The sequence below is a fragment of the Rhinolophus hipposideros genome (genome assembly GCF_964194185.1).
Source record: "Rhinolophus hipposideros genome assembly, chromosome: 7".
NCBI lineage: Eukaryota > Metazoa > Chordata > Mammalia > Chiroptera > Rhinolophidae > Rhinolophus > Rhinolophus hipposideros.
The window spans coordinates 66571420-66582612 of record NC_138053.1 but is presented as its reverse complement, the minus strand read 5'-3'; the positions used below and the strand labels follow the sequence as shown (position 1 = coordinate 66582612).

Below are 11193 nucleotides of genomic sequence, written 5' to 3'. Positions count from 1 at the left end.
ATCTGTAAAAATCCATGTGGATGATCCTCACTATACAGAAATAAGGAGCTGAAAAATGTTTTTAACCATGCCCGCCTCTGATCCCTTTCCAGAAATGAAGCTTTGTCTTTTACACAGTTCATTTCTTTCTCATAGTTCAAATCACTTCCACATGTCACACATTATTTCCCTTATGATTCCAACATCACTGGGACATAGGAGTGAAACTGGTGTCATCCTGTCCTTTTCATAGCTCGGAAAAGTGGCACCTAAGGGATTCATCTAAAGCACAAACAGGGACAAAGATGACTTGAAAATTCACAGGGACATTTGGATGAAACTAACAACTGTGTTTCCCCGAAAATAAGACCTAGCCAGACCATCAGCTCTAATGCATCTTTTGGAGCAAAAATTAATATAAGACCCGGACTTACATTATATTACGTAAGATCCAGTCTTATAGTAAAATAAGACCACGTTAGAGAGGATGGTCCAGCTAGGTCTTATTTTCGGGGAAACATGGAAGTTTGGTTTATTAAGTCTGTGGCTTTTCTTAATCCAGCTCCTCCTTGTCTCACCCACAAGTCTTTGTGACAGGAAGTCACTACTCTGCATTGGTTTAGTCAGTTCTGCTTATTTAATATGCAGGAAAGCTTTACTATTGCTACAGTACGGTAAAGTGAAAACAGGATATTTTTCAATTTCTGGGCCCTGGTAGTATATTTATTAACATACAAGTTATTTCAGATCAGGCAGATGATTTGGTCCAGGTTGTATGCTGTGTAACATTAGGCAAATTACTTAGGCTCCCTGAACCTGTTTCTTCATTTGTGACATAATAGTTGTCCTGCTTTCCTCACAGACATAAGACATGAAAATATATAAATGATCATGCAAAAAGAATTGTGGAAATAATTTAAGGCACTTGCATTATTAAATTATAATGTATAATATATAATTATGATATTATTTATCATTATTCCTACTATCTTATTATAGAAAACAACAATTTGGTAGAAGACTCTTACAATCTGCCAAGCATAATAGTCCTGGATTTCAATTCTCCTTTGTAAAAAAATAGAAGATAAGACGTATATATCTTAGAAAAAAGAAAGATCTGTTAATCCAAGTGTTTCTGTGTGTTAATCCAGTGTTTCTGGAAAGTAATTGAGTTTCTGATGCCCGATTTGTCTATTTGCACTCTTTATTTTATAACGTTTGCACTCTTGGTCAGCACCTAGGAAAAACAGAGTACTGTAGAATCTTAAGTCTAATACCTTTTGTAATAAAGGAGAGAGTACTGTAGAAAGCCTAGCAATGCATTATCATCTGTTCCTGGGGAAAATAATGAAATGCAGTCCTTGATTTTTAAAAGCTATCATTATTAAGGCGCTGGATAAACACATGGTCATTTTCAATTAAAAATGAGTAAAAGGGAGACTTGGAATTAAAAATATGTTGCCAGTGTTCCCCTTTAGAAACATTATGAAATCTACCAAAAATGAAACTAAAATTTAACAAAATTTGGTCAAATTTAGAGAAAATGGCATGACTAGAAATAAGTCTGCTACGAAGAATATGAGTTTCTCCAGATGACATTCAGGCTTTCGCAAAGCCTTATTGTAAGGCAATCATGATTTGTGCAAGGTTCCATGTCTCTCTACATAATAAATCTATGTCCAAATGAAAAATAGAGAGAAACTAAATGTGAGAGGCACCATTTTCTGCCAGGAAAAATAGTAAGTATTTCTTTAGAGCAATAAACATCTTTGAACCCTGTCTGCAACTTCATTAATTTCTTGCAGCTTGGATATTTTTTATTCTTTCACCATTTATAACATGAGTATTTACACAGATATTGAAGGTGGTTAACTCCAGAAATGAATTCTTTATTGTACATTTAACTCTCCCCGAAATGCTAAAAGCATAGACCTGAAACTCCCCAAACTGATATACCCCTTTACACTTAGGTGTGAAAACACTTACCTCTAGAACATTTGTGGTGAGCAAGTTAAAACTTGCAAGATTAAAATTTAGTCTTCAGAATCTTCTTCCTTCACCAATACAGTCAGAGTTATTTCATTAAAATGACTACGTTTTCTTTTTTTTCTCTATTTTTCATAATAGTTGGGGCTTATATGACTCCAGAGTGTAAGTATCTCCTGTAACTACTTCATGTGAGCATTAAATGAATTTCTAGTGATTGTATTTTTACATTATAAATGAAAATGATTTTTCATAATCATGTCTATTCCTCTAAACTGTAATGTTATACAATTGTTCTTCAGCAAAATTATAACTATGAGGTGCCTGTAGGATTTTTTCTAATCTTTGAAAATGATATAGTGACTGTCAAAAGAAGAATCATATGAAATTATCTACTTAGATCTTTCATGTTAAATCTTTTGGTTTTCTTTTGTAGGTTTCAACATGGAGATTATTGGAGGGAGAGAAGTGTCACCTCATTCCAGGCCATTTATGGCTTCCATCCAGTATGATGGCACTCACATTTGCGGAGGAGTTCTGATCCATCCACAGTGGGTGCTGACAGCAGCCCACTGTCGCACTTGGTGAGTCCCTGCACTTTCTGCTTCCATATTTCCCTCCAAGTTGGCAAAAAGAGGAGCTCACCACTTCCAGGAGAGAATTCGATGTACTGGTAGCCTCTATGATAACTGACCAGCCGGTGGAGTTTATTTACCCTTTCGCACATACACGTTTTCTGCATTGGGTTTTCCTTTTCAAAAAGGGAGAGCTGGGCTACCTTTCCCACGCAAGCCATTAGGCAAATTGAAGCCCTCCTTGTAATGCCAGGGAACACAGCAACAGTAATAATGGAAGCAGCAGTATTCCTGACCTTATTAGGTCATACCACTTTTGAGGAAATCAGACTACCTGAGTGTGCACCCCCACTTTCCCATTTTACAAATGGGGAATAATAATAGTACCTGCTTCGTGGGGTTTTGAGGATTAAATAGTATCTTTATAAATATTTGAGTATGCTTAGCACATAGTAAGTACAAATAAGTTGCAGGTAGTAGTAATGGTAGTAGTAGATGTTAGAGGGGCCTGCTTTGTTAGTGTATTTTTAGACTCCTTACATTAACTCCTCTGCCCCACTCCCCATCCCAGAGGTGAGGCCCACAGTTTGAGAATCACAGCTGTAGGGGCAACAACCTTTCCAGGTGAAGAAAAAAAAAGTTATAGACGATTTACACAGAGAAAGAGAGATTCTTTTTCTGGGATTCTTAGAATGAAAGCTTTTCTGAAGACAGACTAGAAGTCCGTTTCAGCCTAGAAGTCTCTTACTTCAGCTTCAAAAGTCCTAAACCCTTGGGATTTTGCAACCCTCAAAAAAAAGAAAAGCAATAGAAAACTAACTTGGTGTTTGTTATTGTTTTGTTTGTTGAGGTTTTGGGGGGTTTGTTTTTTTATTTATTTATAGATTTTCTTCCTTATGATACTTCCCTCAATGAGCTAAGAGATGGGGCCTTCTCCTTTCCTTACAAGCATTACAGCACTTCACTTAAGAATCTCTTAGCCATACTGCTTTGTTCTCTAGGCATCAGCTATATCTAAATGGAACAATTTGAACTGACTTGCTGCTCCATGTTTTGGGAGTTTCCTTTGATTGCCACATTAATGAGAATTTTGAACACAAATTAGAAATTTTGAAGCTTGGAAACAGTGAGAACTTTGTTTTATTTCTAAATAGCAAGCCACTAATGTCCAATTTAATATGACTATTTTATAATTAAATGGGGTTCTTCCTGTCATAGAAATCACCGTTGTGTCTTCTTCACTTCTGCCCTTTCCAGAGCACTTATTCCCTGGGGACCAGCTAGGTAGAGGATGACTATCAATAAATGTTCATTCAATTCAAAATATGCATGTCCTCAAATATGTTCATGGTATACATTCAAAAGGACTATAATCTGCCCAGACGCAGAGCTTGACTTCTTATAGATGTTCAACAAATGCTGGATAGAAAGAAGGAAATAAATTGGAGGACTTTTTTTTTTTTTTTTTTTTTGCTAAGCCAAAAACACAAGCCATAAAGGGTAACTCAAAGGTAATATTATAAAGTTGAATTTCAAATTTTGTTAAGTGAATCTGACTCAGTAGGGATGGATTCCCAAATTGACAAAATAGCAAAAAGAGGTCTTGGAGAAAGAAGGAAAAGAGAGAGAGAGAGAGAGAGAAGAAAAAAGTACCACTAAATACAATTTTAAATGGCTAAAGTTTAAAGAACTTCAGACTATGTGGATCAAATTTCCTCTACCAAATATTTGAGTGTAAAAATGTAGGTGGATTGGTGCTTAGAAAAATATTAAGCTTTATGAAATCCAAAATATTTATGAAATAGTTCAATGGTGGCTTCCCACAAATGTATTCCCAAGTATCCTGTGAGAATAGCTTACTAATGCCTGACCCCTCTCTAAGCAAAATGGTGGAGGAAGCCAAATCTAGGGTGCTCCCTTCTCATTATCCATCCATATTGTTCTTCACTTACTGTCTTTACCTTTTATTAGTTGCCATGCCGATGATAAAAGGAAACCAGTAGAAGCCTTCTTGTATAATCTTATTTTCAACATTTTAACTTATCAGAAGCAAATCTCTCACCAGCTCTTGTCCACTGTCTTCTCAAATCTCCTCCAAAGCCTTCCCTCATTCTGCACTTTCCCATCCTTTCACCTGCCTAGCCAGTGATTAGGCAGAAGCCTCTTCCACGTGGCTTCACTCCATTTCAAATCACTCAAATCTCCCAGAGTAGAATGGTTCAAAATTCAGGTCCTGGATTCAAACCAACTGAGCTTTCATCCCGCCTGCATTTGCAGCCTTAATATCTATGGGACTTACTCTAGTTTATTAATTTACCTGTGTCTCAATTTCCTAATTTGCAAAATGGGAATAATCACAATACCTACCTAACAGGGCTGCTGTGAAGTTAAAATGGGGGGAGATATGTAAAATGCTTAGCACAAAACCTGGCATATCTCAATAAATTAATAAATATTATCTAATGTTATTATATTATTATTGCATTGATGGAATAGGACTTTGCCAGCCAGGTCATTCCCTCTTCTCTTATGGAAAAGAGACCTCCAAGAAACAGAGACCCTGCCTTTGCTGTCAGACCTCGAGGCATGGGTCTAAGCAGAAACACAGCTCAGTGCCAAGGCAGAATGGCAGAGGGAATAAGAGGCTTGAAAAGTCTTGGCACAGGGCTTATAGAGATGTCATGGAAAAAGTACTGGACTTGGAGTCAAAAAAGTTGGGTTTGGGTCCTGATTCCCCTATTTACGATGTGTGTCCCTTTTGGCCAAAGAACCCTTTCACTCATAAGGAATATACAGCCCATCAGCGTTAACAATACTGAGAAGGGTTATTGTTAGGCTCAATAGAAACAATGTTTATGGATGTCTTCAATAGATGATGGAAAGACATACTGGAAACAATACATTGGCTCTGCTCTGTATGTAGTTCTGTTCCAGGTAAGTCCAGTATGGGACTCAGAAAGCTGCATATTAAATACCTCCAGAGGATTCTGAAGCAGGTGGTTCAAAGACCACTCATGGAGAAACACTGTGCTGTACAAGTGAAAGACACTGGTATTATTGCTTCTCTGTATGAATTCAGACCTAGGTTTAGCTAAGGAGGTGGGATCCTAGAACTCAGGTAATTGCACATATCACATGAGCAGAAAAAATGACCTTTGTAGTACAGATTACAGTTGAAGTGTATATAGACATGGAAAGTTCAGAGAGCATTCATAGTCTGCTTGGATTATTTTTAGTATTAGCATGTCCCAGTGGAGATGAAAATAACCAAAACATTTCAATGGCATTAACTAATCAAGGAAGTTGGTAAAACAGGAAGGCAAACCAGAAATTTTCTCAGCACCCTTCCCCAAGTCAGAATTCATCTTCCACAGCCTGCATTTGTACCTCACAGCTTTCCTGGTGTTAGTTATTCATGCATGTTCTCATCTTTTCTGTTAGAGCAGAGGTCCTGGGGATTTTCTCTCATCCTTCCCCTCCAAAGCTTTGGGTTTGGGGAGTATGTTAAATTTGAGTTGAATCAATCCTAGGAAATCCAATCCACATCCTTTGCGAAATTTCATCCCCATCCTGATTTTGCAGTAGGCAAACTTTTCAACAGATAGAGCTGAAATTACCAAAATAAACTCTTTTGGTGGAAACCAAAAAGTGGTAATTCCTGGCAGGCACAGCCCTGCCATACACAAACCCGCCCCACCGTAGTCATGCAATAATTCCCCAAATGTGAAACAACCTTTCTTTCTTTTATCCATGTTTCTGTGCAATTTTAATTTTTATTAACCTTTATTAATCTGTATGTATGGGTGTGTGTATTTTTTTATAATCTGCCTTGATCCGTTTTCAAGTGACAATGAAATAGTTATAGGTAAACAAAAAATTTAATTCTTTGTATAACCTTCCTTGTTCTAAAAGAGGATTTGAAGTGGCTTCTTAAAGACTCACATTTAAATAAGATATGTTTGTAGTATGCAAATGGCTCCAAGGTGTTGATAAGAACTCCAAAAAATCATTTCTGTTTTCATAACTAAGTGTAAATGTAATTTTATTCAACATACAGTAAACCAGATCAATCGTGGCACTATTGAAACGTTGGTACTAAAACTGTATATGACCAGAGATTTTTTAAAAAACATAAAACTATTTTTTCTTCATCTGACTCACCAGTTTATATCCTCTAAATCTCCACAATGGAATTATCAATGGCTACTAACCCTAAAGTGTCTTCATTTCAAATTAGCAGTGATTTTTCACCTTGAGGAAAGTTTTTCATTTTTGTCGAAATCATCTTTCTAATTGAGGAGACCAAACATATGAGCATATTTGACAGCCATGTAATGGACCTTACTTGTCCATATTGCCCTGAGATGACATCTAGACCTGCCAGATTAGCAAATATAGAGTTGAGTCTTTACCTTTTAATTACCAATACACTTAACACTGGGAAGATGAAAAAGTTCTAGAGATTGATGGTGATGGATGAACAATATAAATATATGTAATGCCATAGAACTGTACATTTAAAAATGGTTAAAGTTGTAAATTTTATGTATATTTTACCTCAATGAATAAAAAAACTTAAAATGGTGGGTATAAATCTCAACCTACAAACTTGAAAAATATAATTTCCTTTATTTTTACATAAATATAATTTTGTTGTAAACTTGATCTTAGTCAATTAAAATTTCATTCCTTTTTTCTCATAGTAGGGCACAAGTTCTGATATTCTTTTGTAGTGCTAGGGAATTGGAGTGGGGTGGGTTTGAGGTGAGTCAATTTTCTCTTTATATTATTCATTCATGCTTGGGTCCTCTGAGACCTCTGTCACTCCACCTAATCCTAGCCGATTTACCTTGGAGATGGTCCCTGTTCCTATATGTATATGACCTTTTCCACCATGTCTTCTTCCACTGGGGGATTTGTGAATCATTTTGTTGCTTCTATGTTCTTTGCTTTTCTTAGGTTTGCCAAACGCCAATTTTCCAAAGTGGTTTTAGGAGCACACTCTCTCTCAAAGAATGAGGCCTCCAAACAAACATTTGAGATTATAAAATTCATACCATTCTCAAGATTTACATCAGATGCTGTATCAAATGATATTATGCTGGTTAAGGTATGTAGCATTGCCTTCCTTCAGTTTCTCCAACAGTCTTATACAACATAGTTCAGTTGTTAAATCATCTGTACAAAAACATTCTGTTAGCACTCTCTCCATGTTTGAGGTAACTATGACATATTCCATAAGGGCCCATTTTACTCCATATACTGCCTTAAAAGAAAGAAGAATTTATCACAAATGTATCGGGGCTGTGTTTACACAAGAAAAAGCAACTCTGATGCTCACATATGTGGGAGGGGAGCATCCCAACAGTGCTAAAGATCCACAGTGAAAGCTTTTTCCCAAATGCTTTTATCATTAGCAAATGAAAAATACAAAGCATTTATACAACAAAGCCAACCAAGTGACTTCAGGGACACAGAAGTGAGTTACAACTTAGACTAGACCATACTTAGTCTAGTCCAAACTTAGTCTAGACCATACTCCAGGGTCCTATCCAGCAGGAAACAGCCCAGCCCTCAAAGTCATGACCTATGGATGTTATTCCACAGAAAACCATCCAATGCAGAGCAAAGGCCAGTTTACTTTAGACTGGGCAAAATTCCTGCTCTGTGTAAGCTCCCTCCCCAAGCATCACTGAGCTCTATGGGGAATGGAGAGCATGTTCCGAAAAGCAACAACCACAAGTGCAGCTGCAGGCTACCACCAAAGTAGATTCAAGAAGAGGGATGCCTTCCTAGGACAGAAAGACCACACATAGATCACTCAGGCTAATAGCTAATAGCAGAATACTACTGGGGATGAGTAATAATTTATTCTCTTTTCAATCTGTCAGCTTCACACGGCCGCAACGCTTGATAAGCATGTCCAGCTGCTCTACCCAAGCACCAAAAATGACATTAGAGCTGGAACAAAATGCCAAGTTATTGGCTGGGGCGCCACCGACCCAGAACTTTTAAGCCTCTCTGATACCCTGCAAGAAGTCACTGTTACTGTCATAAGTCGAAAACTTTGCAACAGCCGAAGTTATTACAACCACAAACCTATTATAACTAAAGGCGTGATATGTGCAGGAGACGCCAAAGGCCAGAAGGATTCCTGCCAGGTAAGAGCCTATCACTGAAAGAGGCATCTCAGAGCTCTGTTCTGCAGTCACAGCTCCATTTGGTCACTAGCACAGAGGAGGAAAGGCATGGAGAACGAAACATCAGTTCCTAAAATTACTCTCCATTCCTGCACAGCATTCTCTATTCTTTTTCATCTTCCAGTGTGAATGAATCATAAGAACATTCCAACATATAATAAGTGCTCGTTAAACGTTTTCTAAACAGGATAATGGGTTATATCTAATGATTTTTTACAGGCTTCATCTGAGGGGTGGAAAGCCTCCTAACTCTGAGATCACTAGTGGTGATTAGAAGATAACATCTCCAAAAAAAGAAACACCTTTTAAATTAATTAATAGAGCGGTCATATACCGTTTCCCCAAAAATAAAACCTAGCCGGACAATCAGCACTAATATGTCCTTTGGAGCAAAAATTAATATAAGACTCGGTCTTATTTTACTATAATATAAGACTGGGTTTTATATTAATTTTTGCTCCAAAAAACGTATTAGTGCTGATTGTCCGGCTAGGTCTTATTTTCGGGGAAACACGGTAAGACTTAAATGCAAAAAGCTCAAATACATAGTGTATGTTTCTTAAATCATGTTGACTGACTAAAAAGAACAACAGTCATACTTTTCAAAATCTTATTTCCTGCGGTAGTAAACAAAAAAAAATAGCTGCACATGATAACAGGAGGTAAATAGGTGGCACAGAGAGATTACCAATTCTTTTAAATTGCATCATACCACACATATGATTATCGCATGGAGGGTACGATGATTTCAAAGATTCTGTGTATCTGCAGTGCCCCAAGTTCATCATCCGCCTAAACCTCTGTTTTCACGGCCAACCAGAGCATGAGGTACAGCAGTTTGCGATGCGAGTGGCAGCAGAAGTAAGGGCTACCCTAGAGATTTGAAAGCCAGCTCTTAATCTGAAAGGCCAGGCTGCCCCTCTACCACCTTTTCGCTTCCCTTGGCAGAATTTTAGTTACATGATTTGTTGTCAGAGTGAGTCCTTAAAAATTAGTTCGTTGAGCAAATATTTACTAAGTGTTGTGTATGTGCAGAGCACTATGTTCAACCATATAACGATGCAAAACAGGAAAAAAAATAACACAGAAGGTAGAGTTCCTGCCACCAAGACATATACTGCAACACTCTTTTCTGCCAGTCTCAAGTGCAGCTTGATTTCAGATCCATGAAGACCAAAATGAAATTCATAATTTAAAAAATTTCTTTTATTTCAGTGAGTTATTTCAAAATTTATGTCCCCATTCCTTGAAGAACAAAGTTCAATAGTCACTGATTACCAAAAGAGATATATATATTCCTAGACAGACACAGGGACATGGACAAATAGAGAGAAAAACAGACAGACCAACAGAAACATGGTGCTGGACAGAGACAGAGACACAGAGACCCTACTCTAAGGGGCTATGTCAGGAACTCGTCAGGATACAGAGAAACCAAGGACTCAGATAATAATCTATTATATTTGAGTAATCAATGGTTGGTGGTAGAAAAATTTCAATAGCTTCTTACCAAGTATCTGACCATTTTCTTCTTTCCAGGGTGACTCAGGTGGTCCGTTGCTCTGCAAAGGTGCCTTCTATGCCCTAGTCTCTGGAGGTCATAAATGTGGGAAGGCCAAGAAACCTGGAATCTATACCCTATTAAACCAGAAATACCAGACATGGATCAAAAGCAAGCTTTCCCCACCTGGTGCAAACTAAGGCTACAGATGATTTTCATGGATCGACCAGTTGCTTGCTTATTTGTTTTTTTGTTTTTCCCATAATGTGTTCTACAGGCCAACTTTATCTCCAGATGTAGTTGGATGTAGTTAAAGTGGAGCACAGTTAAGTCCTGCCCCCTTAGCACTGATTTTATTATGGAATCAAGTTTTTTTTTTTTCACATGTCTCACTGATGTAGTTCTACTGTGCTAATTTTATTCTGAATAAAGCTGTGAAGACTATCTGTTTGTCTTTTATGGAAATAAGTACAGCAATGATATATCCCCTCACTCCACCCAGAGTCCCCAAAAGGGCAAAAGGTGATTAAACTACTACCTTCAACAGTTTATGTTGTGATTTCTGCTGGATCATCCTAAGTTCTATTTTCAAAATAAGAAACAGTAAATTTAAACATCCCAACTCAAATTAAGAAAGGAATCATCAAAGTTTATACAAATATTTAGCATAGTACATACTATTTATTTATGTCACACTTTTTTCCAAATAGAATTTAAAGCAATGTACAGACATGTCTACAATACAACAAAATATGAAATTAAAGATAATTTTTCCTCAAAAAATTAAAAATAAACATATCAGATGATTCAGCAATTCTACCTTTGGGTATTTATCTGAAGAAACCAAAAATACTAACTCAAAAAGATATCTGTACCCCCATGTTCATTGCAATATTTACAATAGCCAAGGTATGAAAGCAACTTAAGCATCCATTGATAGATGAATGGATGA

The 11193-nt window shown here is 37.1% G+C and overlaps 1 protein-coding gene across 1 annotated transcript; it reads left to right on the top strand.

The window, feature by feature from the left end:
- Positions 1-2066: 2066 nt before the first annotated feature.
- Positions 2067-10441, top strand: GZMK (granzyme K; the record flags this gene model as incomplete). The annotated part of the gene is made up of 5 exons (XM_081053727.1): positions 2067-2130; positions 2402-2549; positions 7500-7650; positions 8432-8701; positions 10280-10441. The coding sequence occupies 5 exons, from the start codon at positions 2067-2069 to the stop codon at positions 10439-10441; spliced, it is 795 nt and encodes a 264-aa protein (XP_080909853.1).
- Positions 10442-11193: the final 752 nt, after the last annotated feature.